The 15,273-nt window shown below is 63.1% G+C and overlaps 1 protein-coding gene across 4 annotated transcripts; it reads right to left on the reverse strand.

Annotated features, from left to right (window-relative positions):
* Nucleotides 1-257: 257 nt before the first annotated feature.
* TTC5 (tetratricopeptide repeat domain 5) lies at nt 258-14,995 on the reverse strand. 4 transcript variants are annotated; one of them, XM_065044327.1, is made up of 25 exons: nt 14,847-14,995; nt 13,229-13,397; nt 12,336-12,547; nt 11,352-11,514; nt 10,592-10,683; nt 9,907-9,963; nt 9,554-9,700; nt 9,111-9,299; nt 8,433-8,577; nt 7,335-7,381; nt 5,882-5,983; nt 5,633-5,757; nt 4,708-4,859; nt 3,881-4,072; nt 3,560-3,643; nt 3,393-3,475; nt 3,215-3,307; nt 2,454-2,550; nt 2,331-2,382; nt 2,157-2,245; nt 1,490-1,578; nt 1,278-1,403; nt 1,006-1,119; nt 669-756; nt 258-497 (listed from the first exon to the last, which is right to left on the reverse strand). In XM_065044327.1, the coding sequence occupies exons 1-25, from the start codon at nt 14,928-14,930 to the stop codon at nt 349-351; spliced, it is 2,940 nt and encodes a 979-aa protein (XP_064900399.1). In that variant the 5' UTR covers nt 14,931-14,995; the 3' UTR covers nt 258-348. The 4 variants fall into 4 exon arrangements, with proteins under 4 accessions (XP_064900399.1, XP_064900402.1, XP_064900400.1 ...); XM_065044330.1 differs by lacking the exon at nt 12,336-12,547; XM_065044328.1 differs by lacking the exon at nt 1,278-1,403.
* Between the last annotated feature and the right edge of the window lie 278 nt (nt 14,996-15,273).

Genomic DNA, 15,273 nt, shown 5'->3' on the forward strand with positions numbered 1-15,273 from the left:
CCTAAACCAACCCTAATCCTAACCCTAACCCTGACGCTACGTCTAACCCTAAACCAACCCTAATCCTAATCCTAACCTGACCATAACTCTCACCATAACCCTAACATATGTTTAACCATAACCCTAAGCCTCAGCATACCCGTAACCTAAGCCTAACCCTGACGCTACGTCTAACCCTAAACCAACCTTAATCCTAACCCTGACCCCCCCATCCCCAAATTGCCCCAAAGTGCCCCCAAAACCACGATTCTGGGCTCTTTGTGGTGACATCACTTTATTCATTGCTTCCCCTCCCCCTTAAGGTGGGGCGCGGGGCAGTGGGCGGAGTCTCCGAGGGGCGCCGACCAATCAGGCGAGAGCGATGGTCACCTGCGGGAGGAGCTGGGCCAGGCGGGCGGAGCTCTCAGGGACGGCGGCCAATGGCGTGTCGGCCAATCGGATGCGGCGCAGCTGGGGGCAGGCGGCCAATGGGGTGAGGGCGGAGGCGTCGCCGATCGCTGGGGGTGGAGTCAAGGGGAGGAGCCAATCAGAGCCCGACCCAGCGCCCCCAGTTCACCCCAGTCCCCTTAGATCTTGGCCCATTGACCCCCACTGACCCCCATTGACCCCCAGTCCCTCCCAGTGACCCCAGTGACCCCAATGACCCCCAGTGACCCCTTTGTTCTCACGGTTTCCATGGAGATCCAGCTCCTCCAGGCGGGGGAGGGGTGGGAACCCCCGCAGGGTCGTGACCTCGTTGAGTGACAAGTCCAGAACCTGCAGAGGATGGGCAGCCGGACGCCTGGGTCCCTCCCGAACTCCTGGGTCCCTCCAGAACATCTGGGTCCCTCCAGATCTCCTGGGTCCCCCCGGACGCCTGGGTCCCTCCCGAACTCCTGTGTCCCTCCCGAACTCCTGGGTCCCTCTGGAACCTCTGGGTCCCTTGAGGCACTCCTGGGTCCCCCCGGACGCCTGGGTCCCCCCAGAACTCCTGGGTCCCCCCCGGACGCCTGGGTCCCCACTCACCCTCAGCCTCCTCAGCGCCCCCATGTTTTTGGGGACCCCCCGCAGTCCGTTCCCGCTCAGATCCAGCTCCGTCACCGGCCCCGCCCACTCCAGCAGAGGAAGTGACGTCAGCGCCTGGGGGCGGGGACACAGCGTGGGGGGGGGGGGCGGGGCCTCGAGGTGGCCCCTCCCCCTCGCAATACCCCCTGGACTCCTGGTTCCCCTATTTGGGTCCCTCCCGAACTCCTGGGTCCCCCTGAACCCCCTTTCCCTCCCAAGCCCCGCCCCATTACCTTCCTGGGGAGGCGGAGCTCACAGGCCCCGCCCCCCTGTGCAAGCTCCGCCCCCAGCAGCCCCAGCGCCACCTCCGCCCGCGACCGCAGGTCATGGATGAATCCCCCACGCAGTGGATCCGCCTCCTGGGGGCGGGGCCGAGTCAGGACACGCCCCTTGACCAGCCCCACCCCCAGACAAACCCCGCCCCCCTCTGATAGGCCACGCCCACCTGTAGCTCCCGCAGCATCGATTGGATCTCGGGGCCGTTTCCCGGCGCGTCCAGCGCCCCCAAGAGAAGAGACAGGGTCAGCAGGCAACCTGGGGGACCCAGGAGTTCGGGAGGGACCCAGGAGTGCCCCAGAGGACCCAGGAGTGCCCCAAAGGACCCAGGAGTTCAGGGAGGGACCCAGGAGTGCCCCGAGGGACCCAGGAGTTCGGGAGGGACCCAGGAGTGCCCCGAGGGACCCAGGAGTTCGGGAGGGACCCAGGATTGCCCCAAATGACCCAGGAGTTCAGGAGGGACCCAGGAGTTCGGGAGGGACCCAGGAGTGCCCCAAGGGACCCAGGAGTGCCCCAAGGGATCCAGGAGTTCAGAAGGGACCCAGGAGTGCCCCAAGAGACCCAGGAGTTCCAGAGGGACCCAGGAGTGCCCCAAAGGACCCAGGAGTTCGGGAGGGACCTAAGAGTTCGGGAGTGACCCAGGAGTGCCCCAAGGGACCCAGGAATGCCCCAAGGGATCCAGGAGTTCAGAAGGGACCCAGGAGTGCCCCAAGAGACCCAGGAGTTCCAGAGGGACCCAGGAGTGCCCCAAAGGACCCAGGAGTTCGGGAGGGACCTAGGAGTTCGGGAGGGACCCAGGAGTGCCCCAAGGGACCCAGGAGTGCCCCAGGTCTCACCCCGGCTCTTCGGCTCCAGCTCCAGCAGCTCCCGGCAGGTTCCAACCACTTCCTGGAGCAGCTCTGGGTCGGCCACGCCCACTTCCGGCCTGCGGGGGGGAGGAGCGGGACTTAGCAGGGGGCAGGGATTGGGTTAAAGGAGGCGGAGCTTAAAGGAAGGGTCACGTGGCTTGCCAGAAAAGATCCCGCGATGCAACTGGCTCCTGCCACCACGCCTCGGTTTCACCTATTAAGGAAAAGGGGGCAGGGTTAGAAAGGGGTGGGGCTTAAAGGGGCAGGGCGGGGGGGGCGTCTCACCTGGGCGGAGCTTCAGCTGCCGGGGGGCGGGGTCTGGAGCCCACGTGACCAGGATGTGGGAAGGGGGCGGAGCCAGAGAGGGGGGCAGGTCAAAGAGCTGGGGGCATGTCAAGGAACCCAGGAGTTCGGGAGGAACCCAGGAGTGCCCCAAGGGACCCAGGAGTTCAGGGGGGACCCAGGAGTTCGGGAGGGACCCAGGAGTGCTCCAAGGGATCCAGGAGTTGAGGAGGGACCCAAGAGTGCCCCAAGGGACCCAGGAGTTCAGGGGGGACCCAGGAGTGCCCCAAGGGACCCAGGAGTTCGGGAGGGACCCAGGAGTGCCCCAAGGGACCCAGGAGTTCAGGGGGGACCCAGGAGTGCCCCAAGGGACCCAGGAGTTCAGGAGGGACCCAGGAGTTCGGGAGGGACCCAGGAGTGTCCCAAGGGGTCCAGGAGTTCGGGAGGGACCCAGGAGTGCCCCAAGGGACCCAGGAGTTCAGGGGGAACCCAGGAACTTCAGGAAGGACCCAGGAGTGCCCCAAGGGACCCAGGAGTTCAGGGGGGACCCAGGAACTTCAGGAAGGACCCAGGAGTTCATGGGGGACCCAGGAGTGCCCCAAGGGACCCAGGAGTTCAGGAGGGACCCAGCAGTGCCCCAAGGGACCCAGGAGTTCAGGGGGGACCCAGGAGTGCCCCAAGGGACCCAGGAGTTCAGGGGGGACCCAGGAGTGCCCCACGGGGCCCAGGAAGTTCAGGAGGGACCCAGGCGTCCGGGAGGATACCCAGGTGTGGCTGGGGCGTGGCCGCCCCTCCCCCGATCGCCACGCCCCTTCCTGGGCAGAGCCGTCCAGTGTCAACGTCAGCCCCTCCCCCACCTGCGGGGAAACAAGACGTGAGGGACCCAGGAGTGCCCCAAGGGACCCAGGAGTGCCCCAAGGGACCCAGGCGTCCGGGACTCACCCAGAGGGGTCGTGAGAAGGTCACGGCCACGGTCGCGTCCTCCAGGTTCACGTGGACCCAGATGATCCTCGGGGGGGTGGGGCCTGTTGGGAGAGGGACCCAGGCGTTCAGGAGAGGACCCAGGCGTTCGGGAGGGACCCAGGCGTTCGGGAGGGACCCAGGCGTACCCCGCGAGAGCAAGCAGCGCAGGTAGACCCAGGCGCTCTGGTCGTTGGGGTCGGTGAAAACGGCGTTTTGCACCAATTCCAGCTCTGCGGAGATAAAGGGGACCCAGGCGTCCGGGAGGGACCCAGGAGTTCAGGGGGTCCTAGGAATTTGGGGAAGGGAACCCAGGAGTTTGGGACCTAGGTATCCGGGGGGACCCAGGAGTGCCCCAAAATAGGGGACCCGGGTACCTGGGAGGACACAAAACCCCCTAAAATCCCCTTAAAATCCCCCTGAAAAAGGGACCCAGGCGTCCGGGAGGGACCCAGGCGTCCGGGACTCACCCTGCCGCAGGCGCTCGGGGGGGATGGCCCCTCCCCGGCCAGGGGACCCAGGCGTCCGGCGCAGGATGCGCAGCCGATGGTTCCAGGCCGAGAAGTTGGAGAAGTCGCGGCCCAGTAAGGTCCCAGTAAATCCCAGTTCAACCTCGGGGTCAGGATCAGCCTCCAGCGCCCAGCGGTGCTCCCAGGCGTGGACTGCGGCACCAGTATAAACCAGGATGGACCGGTGACCTCCCCAGAGGCTCCTTTCCCCCACCCCAATAAGCCCCAGTATAAACCAGTAAGATTTGTCAGCCCCAAAGCCATTCCCAGTATGAACCAGTAAGAGCTGCTGAGGCCCAGCGGCTCCTTTATGTCGTTCCAGTAACTCCGAGTAAACCAGTATAACCGGTATCTCTAAGGGACCCTAAACCCTCCTTTAACTCTCCCCCAGTGTAAACCAGTGCAAACTCCATTGACCCCATTGATCCCCATTGACCCCCATTGATCCCCATTGACCTCCATTGACTCCCATTGACCCCATTGACCTCCATTGATCCCCATTGATGCCATTGCCCCCATTGACCCCCGTTGATTCCCATTGACCCCATTGACCCCCACTGATCCCCATTGACTCCCACTGATCCCCATTGACTCCCATTGATCCCACTGACCCCATTGACTCCATTGACCCCCATTGATTCCCATTGACCCCACTGACCCCATTGCCCCCACTGACCCCATTGACTCCATTGGTCCCCATTGCCCCCATTGACCCCCATTGACCCCACTGATTCCCTCAGTGTCTCCCAGTCCCTCCCAGTACCAACCAGCACAACCAGTGCACTCACAGTTCCTGGGGTCGCTGTCCAGCATCCCGGTGCTGATCGCCGGCGCTTTGGCGTCCGTCTGTCCCAGGACCCACCCCCGGTGCTGCCAACACCCGTAGGACTTGGGGCTGCGGGACAGACACGCGGACACGAACCGCAGCTCCTCCTCCTGCCTGCCGGGGGTAAACCAGTATGAACCAGTATGCACCAGTACGGGGCGCTATAAACCCCCACACACCCATAGGGACCAATAGGAACCAGTGACCCCAACCCCCCGCCCAGCAGCATCCCAGTAACTCCCAGTAACCCCCAGTGGCTCCCAGTTCCCTCCCAGTATCCCCCAGTGACCCCAAACCCCATCCCAATAACATCCCAGTCCCCCCCAGTTCATCCCAGTTCATCCCAGTTCCCTGAGCTCTCCTCACAGGCCCTCCCATTCACCACCATTGAGACCCATTGATCCCATTGATCTCATTGATCTCACTGATCTCATTGACCCCATTGATCACACTGACCCCCATTACCCCCATTGACCCCACTGACCCCCATTGACCCCATAGATCCCTATTGACCCCCATTGACCCCATAGATCCCTATTGACCCCATAGATCCCTATTGACCCCCATTGATCCCATTGACCCCATTGATCCCATTGACCCCCATTGATCCCCATTCATCCCCATTGACCCCCATTGATCCCATTGACCCCCATTCATCCCCATTGACCCCCATTGATCCCCATTCATCCCCATTCACCCCCATTCACCCTCATTCATCCCCATTGATCCCCATTGACCCCCATTCATCCCCATTGACCCCCATTGATCCCCATTCACCCCCATTCATCCCCATTGACCCCCATTGGCTCCCATTGACTCCCATTCACCCTCATTCATCCCCCTTGACCCCCATTGACCCCCATTGGCTCCCAGTCCCCCATTCTCACCACTGGTGCCCCAGTGTCCCCAGCAGGCGGCGCCGCAGGCTCCAGGCTGTTCCCGTCTCCGGATTGGCCGCCAGGATGGACCCCGTGACCTCCAGCAAATCAGCATCCAGCTCCCCCCGCGACCTCTGACGGGGACAAGGGCAGGGGTCACCGGGGTCACCAGGGTCACCGGGGTCACGCACACAGGGTGGGGAACCGGGATATATTGAGGGGTCACTGAGATGAACTGGGGTCAGAGGTCAAGGTCACCTTGTCCCGCAGGGCCGCCATGTTTTCCAGGAAGAGGCGGAGCTTGTGCTGGCGCTTCAGCAAATGGGAGGCGTCCGGGGGGCGGAGCTTAAGCCGGCCGTGCTGCAAGGGATTGTGGGACGTGGGAATGGGGCACTGGGATGAACTGGGATGGGTCTATGGGGCACTGGGGTGAACTGGGATGGGTCTATGGGGCACTGGGATGAACTGGGATGAGCTGGGATGGGTCTATGGGGCACTGGGATGAACTGGGATGGGTCTATGGGGCACTGGGATAAACTGGGATGAACTGGGATGGGTCTATGAGGCACTGGGATGTTACTGGGATGAACTAGGATGGGTCTATGGGGCACTGGGATGAACTGGGATGAACTGGGACGGGTCTATGGGGCACTGGGATGAACTGGGATGGGTCTATGGGGCACTGGGATGAACTAGGATGGGTCTATGGGGCACTGGGATGTTACTGGGAGGGGTTTGGGGTCACTGGGATGTTACTGGGATGGGTTTGGGGTCACTGGGATGTTACTGGGAGGGGTTTGGGGTCACTGGGATGAACTGGGATGGGTCTATGGGGCACTGGGATGAACTGGGATGGGTCTATGGGGCACTGGGATGTTAATGGGGTGACACTGGGAGCCACTGGGAGTTACTGGGAGGGGTTTGGGGTCACTGGGATGAACTGGGACGGGTCTATGGGGCACTGGGATGAACTGAGATGGGTCTATGGGGCACTGGGATGTTACTGGGAGGGGTTTGGGGTCACTGGGATGAACTGGGATGGGTCTATGGGGCACTGGGATGTTACTGGGATGAACTGGGATGGGTCTATGGGGCACTGGGATGTTACTGGGAGGGGTTTGGGGTCACTGGGATGAACTGGGATGGGTCTATGGGGCACTGGGATGGGTCTATGGGGCACTGGGATGTTACTGGGAGGGGTTTGGGGTCACTGGGATGAACTGGGATGGGTCTATGGGGCACTGGGATGAACTGGGATGGGTCTATGGGGCACTGGGATGTTAATGGGGTGACACTGGGAGCCACTGGGAGTTACTGGGAGGGGTTTGGGGTCACTGGGATGAACTGGGACGGGTCTATGGGGCACTGGGATGAACTGGGATGGGTCTATGGGGCACTGGGATGAACTGGGACGGGTCTACGGGGCACTGGGATGAACTGGGATGGGTCTATGGGGCACTGGGATGAACTGGGATGGGTCTATGGGGCACTGGGATGAACTGGGACGGGTCTATGGGGCACTGGGATGAACTGGGACGGGTCTACGGGGCACTGGGATGAACTGGGATGGGTCTATGGGGCACTGGGATGTTACTGGGATGGGTTTGGGGTCACTGGGATGGGTCTATGGGGCACTGGGAGGGTTATTGGGGCAAACCGGGAGTCACTGGGATGAACGGGGCCCGCGCGGTGCATTGTGGTCCTTACTCACCATGGCGTCCGGGAGGTGTGTGTGTGGGGGGGCGGCGAATCCGGGCCCTGCGGGACAAGACACCGGGAATGAGCGGGACCCAGGAGTGCGGGGGGGACCCAGGAGTGCGGGGGGGACCTCCCCCCCCCCCCAAAAAAAACCCGCGTTAAACGCAGAACGAACCGGAACCCGCGGCTGCCGGAGGCTCCTCAGCCGACGGGAACCCGGAACAAACATGGCGGCGCCTCGGTATATCCCACAATGCACCGCGGAGACGCCGCGGCCCTTTCTGGGATATAACGAGGCAACGCGCCCCCCACCCCCACCCCGGTGCATCCTGGGATATAAAGAGGCGCCGTCCGCCCCCACCCCCCCACAGCCGCCATTTTCCTCGCTGGTTTCAAAGGCCGCCCGCAATGCATGCTGGGATATAACGAGGCGCATCGCCCCCCCCCCCCCCCCCCCCCCCCCCATGCGCGATGGATTGTGGGATATAACGAGGCGAATCGCCCACCCCACCCGCGCGATGGATTGTGGGATATAGCGAGGTTTTGGGGGCATTATCGGGCGGGTTTGAGGATTTTTTGAGTTCTGGGGGGGGATTATGGTGATTTGTGGGAGATTTTGAGGGGTGCATGGGGAGTTTGAGGGCGATTTTGATGGGTTTGGGGCGATTTTGAGGGGCTTGGGGAGTTTCGGGGGAAAGTGGGGGGGAATAAAGGGGTAATTGGGGGGGGCAGGGACGTCCCGACCCTCCCAACATGGAGCCTGTAACCATGGAGACGCTGACCCTCCCAATATGGCGCCCGTAACCATGGCGACACGCACTGCCCCTCCCACGGTGGCACAGGAAGCTCCAGCCAATCAGAGCGCGTTTATTGCGGCACCGGGGGCGTATCCGGCAGAGGGGGCGGCGCCGAGAGCGCCAGACGGGGCGGGGCCAGCGCTCGGGGGGGCGGGCGCTTCCCGTTGACCAATAGGGAGAGAGGAGACGAGACCCGCACAGCCGGGAAGGAGAAGGTCTGCACCAGTAAACACCAGTTTGAACCAATCGGTGACCCCCAATTTAGCCCAGCCCCGCCCATAACCCCTCCCATTGCCCCCCCCGCCCCCCATTACCTGTCCCTGGTGCAGGTGCTGGTGCAGGGTCAGGTGGGGGTTGGGCACCGACAGCCCCTCCCCCACCCCAACCCCCCACTCTGGCGCCGCGTTGTACACAGTGACCACGGCCACGGCCCCGCCCCCCACGGCCACGCCCAGCGCCCTGAGTGGACAGTGGGGTCACGTGATGGGGGGGAGGGCCCTCCTGCACTCCTGGGTCCCCTCCCAAACGCCTGGGTCCCTTGGGGCACTCCTGGGTCCCTCCCGGACTCCTGGGTCCCTTGGGGCACTCCTGGCTTCCTCCCGAACTCCTGGGTCCCTCCCGATCTCCTGGGTCCCTTGGGGCACTCCTGGGTCCCTCCCAAACTCCTGGGTCCCTTGGGGCACGCCTGGGTCCTCCCCGAACTCCTGGGTCCCTCCCGAACTCCTGGGTCCCCCCCGGACTCCTGGGTCCCTTGGGGCACTCCTGGGTCCCTCCTGAACTCCTGGGTCCCCCCCAGACTCCTGGGTCCCTTGGGGCACTCCTGGGTCCTTCCCGAACTCCTGGGTCCCCCCATTAACTCCTTAGTTCCACCCGGACTCCTGGGTCCCTTGGTGGACTCCTGGGTCCCCCCCGAACCCCTTAGTTCCCCCGAACGCCTGGGTCCTCCTCCCGAACGCCTGGGTCCCCCGGTTTGATTGGCAGCTGTCACTCACAGTGGGACACGCTCCGGGGGGCTCAGGGTGAACAGGACCCGCCCACTCAGCACCTGCCCGGGATTGGCTCCTGGACGCAGGGGGTGGAGCCCGTCGCTGGCCCCGCTTCCCCCCGAGGCTCCGCCCACTTCCGGTCCCCGCCGGCGGCTCCGCCCCCCCCGGGGCCGCACCTGGGAGACACAAAACCCCCTTAATTCCCCCCAAATTCCCTTGTTTAGCCCCAAATCCCAATAATTTCCCCCAAAATCCCTCAGCACCAAAATCCCCTTAAAAACCCCCTTAGAATGTCCCCAAATCCCCTTAAAATACCCCCAAAATCCCCTCGAATTTCTATAACTTCTATAAGGGGTTATTTCCCCTAAAATTCCCCCAACGCCCCCGCTCCACCTTTAAATACCACCTGGAAGGCCCGCCCCCCCCCGCGGTAGCCACGCCCCTCTCACCCTATTGGCCAGCGCAGCACGCAGCCGCTCCAGGAAGTCCAGGAGGTGGGCGTGGCGCCGCCGAGGCTCCGCCCACCCGGGCGCCAGCGCCGCCGCGCGGCTCAGCCCGTCCAGCGCCGCCCCAAAGCTCTCCTGGTATTGGAGGAGCTGCCGGAGAGCGCTGATTGGCTGCGGTGCACAGCGGGCGCCTCCCCATTGGCTGCGCCCCCCGCCCCCCCCCAGCGCTATTTGCAGAGCGCTGATTGGCTGCGCGCCGTGCCTACCGCCCGGCCCGCCCCGATTTTGGAGGCTATTGGTCCAACCGCAGCGGCCACGCCCCCCGCCCCGCCCCTTCCGGCTCCCCATTGGCTCACGGTGGCGCGGTTGAGGTGCAGGTCGGGGTTGTTGGCGGCTTTAGGGTCCACCCGCTCCTGTTTGGGGGCGGAGAAATGGGACTTAGCCACGCCCCCTGGCAACCAGCCCACCCATAGCAAACAGCAAGGCCTGAAGAAACCCTATAGACCGGGAGGCCACGCCCCCTAGCAACGCCCCACCCCCTGGCAACCCCCAGGGCTATATAAGGACACCATGGCCACGCCCCTAGCAACACCACACCCCCTAGCAACCCCCAGGGCTATATAAGGACTCCATGGCCACGCCCCTAGCAACACCACACCCCCTAGCAACCCCCAGGGCTATATAAGGACTCCATGGGCACGCCCCCTAGCAACACCACGCCCCCTGGCACCCACTCAGCAATCCCATAGGCCCGCAGAGCTCACTTGGCCACGCCCCTAGCAACGCCTCACCCCCTGGCAACCCCCAGGGCTATATAAGGACACCATGGCCACACCCCCTAGCAACACCACACCCCCTAGCAACCACTCAGCAACCCCATAGGTCCACAGCAATCACGTGGCCACGCCCCTAGCAACCACCCCTCCATAGCAACCACGCAGGCCTGACCAGACCCTGTAGGCCGGAAGGCCCCAAAACCTCATTTTTTTCCCCCAAAATACCTGTTTTTTCCCCCCAAACGCCCCCCAGCCCCACACTTACAGCCTGTGCATAGGCCCCCAAGGCCCGTTGGGCGTCCTGGGGGTTCTGCCCCCCACCAAAAAACAGCGACACATACGCATTGCCCAGCACGTCTATGAGGAGGAAAAGGGGGTCAAAATCCCCCAAAAAACAAACATTAAACTCCCAAATTCACCCAAATTTCCCCCTTGGACCCCAAACTCCTCCCCACAGTGTCCCCAGATCCCAAAATGTTCCCCTCCAAACCATCAAACCCCACTTGGACCCCAAAATTCTTCCACCAAACCCCCATTAAAGCACCAAATCCCCCATTAAACCCCCAAATTTCCCCCAAATCCTCCATTAAACCCCCAAATTCCCCCCAAAATCCCCCATGAAACCCCCAAATTTCCCCCCAAATCCCCCATGAAACCCCCAAATTTCCCCCCAAATCCCCCATGAAACCCCCTAATTCCCCCCAAATCCCCCATGAAACCCCCTAATTTCCCCCCAAAGCCCCCATCAAACCCCCAAATTCCCCCCAAATCCCCATTAAACCCCCAAATTTCCACCCAAATCCCCCATTAAAGCCCCAAATTTCCCCATGAAACGCCCAAATTTCCCCCCAAATCCCCATATTTCCCCCCAAATCCCCCATCAAACCCCCAAATTCCCCCCAAATCCCCCCCTAAAATCCCCCATGAAACCCCCAAAATACCCCATGAAACCCCCAAAATCCCCCCAAATCCCCCAATAAAGCCCCAAATCCCCCCAAATCGAACCCCCCCGTCCCCCCCCATACACCAGTTGTTCCCGTCCGTGGGGTCGCAGCGCACGGCGGCCTCGGCCTGCTGGCGGCTCTCGCGCAGGGCGGCCATGTTGTCGCCATCGTTGTCCCCTCCCCGCGCCGCCCCCCCGGCCCGCAGCGCCATGGACAGCAGCCGATGCGCCTCCGCATCCTCCCCCTGCCCGCGTTTGGGGACATTTGGGGACATTTTGGGACATTTCGGGACATGGAACAGGGTGGAGATGCCACATTCAAGATGGCCGCCAGGCCGTCAATAAACCTCTTAATTAACCCCCAAACTCCCCCAAATTGACTTCACTGGTGGCCCAGATCCCTTCGATTAGCCCGAAAATGCCCTTAATAATTAACCCAAAAATCCTCTTAATTAACCCCCCAAATCTCCTTAATTGTCACCATGGCGACCAGGCCACACTCAAGATGGCGGCCAGGCCCGGTCACCATGGCGACCAGGCCACACTCAAGATGGCGGCCAGGCCCGGTCACCATGGCGACCAGGCCACACTCAAGATGGCGGCCAGGCCCGGTCACCATGGCGACCAGGCCACACTCAAGATGGCGGCCGGGCCTGGTATCCATGGCAACCGGGACACACTCAAAATGGCCACCAGGCCCCACATCCCCTCAATTAACCCCTTAATTAACACCCAAGGCCCCAAAATCACCCGATAACGCCCCAAAATCACCCAATAATGCCCCAAAATCACCCCAAATCAACACAAAACACCCCAAATCCCCAAATTGATCCAATAATGGCCCAAAATCCCCCCCCAACGAACCCAAATTCCCCACAAACCCCCCCAAGAGGCCCCAAGCCCCCCCCAAGAGGCCCCAAACCCACCCAAGAGGCCCCAAACCCCCCCCAAGAGGCCCCAAGCCCCCCCCAAGAGGCCCCAAACCCCCCCCAAGAGGCCCCAAGCCCCCCCCAAGAGGCCCCAAGCCCCCCCCAAGAGGCCCCAAGCCGCCCCGTGTTGTGCTCACGTGCTGCAGCGCGCCCCGGAAGCAGAGCAGCGCCCCCTGCAGGTCCCCGCGCTGCCAGCGCAGCTCCCCCAGGCGCGTCCAGGCCCGGCTTAGCGCCGGGTTGAGCTTCAGGGCCCGGCCCAGGGCCTGCTCGGCGAGGGGGAGCCCCTGGGGGGTCACCCCAAGCGCCTGAGCGCGCAGCAGCAGCGCCCACGCCCGCCGGCCAGGGGACACTGCGGGACAAGGGAGGTAACCAGGCCACACTCAATATGGCGGATGGCGAGGTGTCCATGGCGACCAGGCCACACTCAATATGGCAGATGGGGAGGTATCCATGGCGACCAGGCCACACTCAATATGGCCGCCAGGCCCAGTATCCATGGCGACCGGGACACACTCAATATGGCTGCCAGGCCCAGTATCCATGGCGACCGGGACACACTCAATATGGCCGCTGGGCCTGGTATCCATGGCGACCAGGCCACACTCAATATGGCCGCCAGGCCCAGTATCCATGGCGACCGGGACACACTCAATATGGCCGCTGGGCCTGGTATCCATGGCGACCAGGCCACACTCAATATGGCCACCAGGCCCAGTATCCATGGCGACCGGGACACACTCAATATGGCCGCTGGGCCTGGTATCCATGGCGACCGGGACACACTCAATATGGCCGCTGGGCCTGGTATCCATGGTGACCGGGACACACTCAATATGGCCGCTGGGCCTGGTATCCATGGTGACCGGAACACACTCAATATGGCCGCTGGGCCTGGTATCCATGGCAACCAGGCCCCGCCGCCATCGTGAGTGTGGCTGTGTTGCCATGGAGACCGGCACGGCCGCCATGTTGGGTGTGCCCCGGTCGCCATGGAGACCGGCGCGGCCGCCATGTTGGGTGTGGCCGTTACCTGTCACCTGGTCCATGAGCCGCAGCGTCGCCTCCACTTGCCGGGCCAGCGCCTCGGGGTCAGCGGGGTCACCCGCGGGGTCACCAAGGTCACCGTCGGGGTCACTGTGGGGGTCGCGGGGCTTCTTGGGGAGGTTGTCGCGGAAACGGTGAAGTTCGGTCACCAGCTCCTGCGGGAGGGACCCAGGAGTGCCCCCAGGAGCTCAGGAGGGACCCAGGAGTACCCCAAGGGACCCAGGAGTGCCCCGAGGAGCTCAGGAGGGACCCAGGAGTGCCCCGAGGAGCTCAGGAGGGACCCAGGAGTGCCCCCAGGAGCTCAGGAGGGACCCAGGAGTGCCCCCAGGAGCTCAGGAGGGACCCAGGAGTACCCCAAGGGACCCAGGAGTGCCCCGAGGAGCTCAGGAGGGACCCAGGAGTGCCCCGAGGAGCTCAGGAGGGACCCAGGAGTGCCCCCAGGAGCTCAGGAGGGACCCAGGAGTGCCCCCAGGAGCTCAGGAGGGACCCAGGAGTGCCCCGAGGGGCTCAGGAGGGACCCAGGAGTGCCCCGAGGGGCTCAGGAGGGACCCAAGGAGTTCAGGAGGGACCCAAGGGACCCAGGAGTGCCCCAAGGAGTTCAGGAGGGACCCAGGAGTGCCCCAAGGAGTTCAGGAGGGACCCAGGAGTGCCTCAAGGAGTTTAGGAGGGACCCAGGAGTGCCCCAAGGAGTTCAGGAGGGACCCAGGAGTGCCCCAAGGAGTTCAGGAGGGACCCAGGAGTGCCCCAAGGAGTTCAGGAGGGACCCAGGAGTGCCCCAAGGAGTTCAGGAGGGACCCAGGAGTGCCCCAAGGAGTTCAGGAGGGACCCAGGAGTGCCCCAAGGAGTTCAGGAGGGACCCAGGAGTGCCCCAAGGAGTTCAGGAGGGACCCAGGAGGGACCCAAGAGTACCCCCAAGGGACCCAGGAGTGCCCCAAGGTGTTCAGGAGGGACCCAGGAGTGCCCCAAGGAGTTCAGGAGGGACCCAGGAGTGCCCCAAGGAGTTCAGGAGCGACCCAGAAGGGACCCAAGAGTAGCCCCAAGGGACCCAGGAGTGCCCCAAGGAGTTTAGGAGGGACCCAGGAGTGCCCCAAGGTGTTCAGCAGGGACCCAGGAGTGCCCCAAGGGACCCAGGAGTGCCTCAAGGAGTTTAAGAGGGACCCAGGAGTGCCCCAAGGAGTTCAGGAGGGACCCAGGAGTGCCCCAAGGAGTTCAGGAAGGACCCAAGAGTGCCCCAAGGGACCCAGGAGTGCCCCAAGGTGTTCAGGAGGGACCCAAGAGTGCCCCAAGGGACCCAGGAGTGCCCCAAGGGACCCAGGAGGGACCCAGGAGTGCCCCAAGGGACCCAGGAGTGCCCCAAGGAGTTTAAGAGGGACCCAGGAGTGCCCCAAGTAGTTCAGGAGCGACGCAGAAGGGACCCAAGAGTACCCCCAAGGGACCCAGGAGTGCACCAAGGAGTTCAGAAGGGACCCAGGAGTGCCCCAAGGAGTTCAGGAGGGCCCAGGAGTGCCCCAAGGGACCCAGGAGTACCCCAAGGAACCGCCCCTCCAAGTGGACCCAGGAGTTCTGGACCCCGCCGAAAAGGGACCCAGGCGTTCGGGACTCACCTCCAGCCTCTTCAGCGCTTCCTCGTCCTCATCCCCATCACCATTTTCCCCTTCAGCCGCCGCCGCCGCCTCAGAAGCCGCCATTACAGCGCCAAGCCCCGCCCCTTCCGCCCCACGCCCCCCCCTTCCGCCCTGAAAAAACGCGCGCATTCCGCCACACTCAAAATGGCGCCCGCGCCGGGTCCAAAGTGGCGCTCCCGCCACACACAAGATGGCGGACCCACCAGCCAGTCACCGCCGCGGATTTTCCCGCCTTTTCCCAGACCACGCCCACCCGCGGCTTCCCCCCCCCCGCTTTATTCCGCTTTTGTTTAATCAATTTCCCCCAGTTTCGCGCTTTCCGTTATTTTTCCCTTTAATATCCTTTGAAATATTGTGCCCTTTATTCCCCTTTTTAACCTTTTCCCCCTTTATTTTCTTAATGTTT

The sequence above is a fragment of the Columba livia genome, chromosome 36 (genome assembly GCF_036013475.1).
Source record: "Columba livia isolate bColLiv1 breed racing homer chromosome 36, bColLiv1.pat.W.v2, whole genome shotgun sequence".
Classification (NCBI taxonomy): Eukaryota; Metazoa; Chordata; class Aves; order Columbiformes; family Columbidae; genus Columba; species Columba livia.

Coding starts and splice junctions, on each gene's coding strand:
- TTC5 (XM_065044327.1), bottom strand. CDS start 14,930: ATGGCGGCTTCTGAGGCGGCGGCGGCGGCTGAAGGGGAAAATGGTGAT. Junction 13,398..14,846: donor AAGCGCTGAAGAGGCTGGAG/GTGAGTCCCGAA, acceptor TCCCTCCCGCAG/GAGCTGGTGACCGAACTTCA. Junction 498..668: donor GCTGGATCTCCATGGAAACC/GTGAGAACAAAG, acceptor CTCCACCCCCAG/CGATCGGCGACGCCTCCGCC.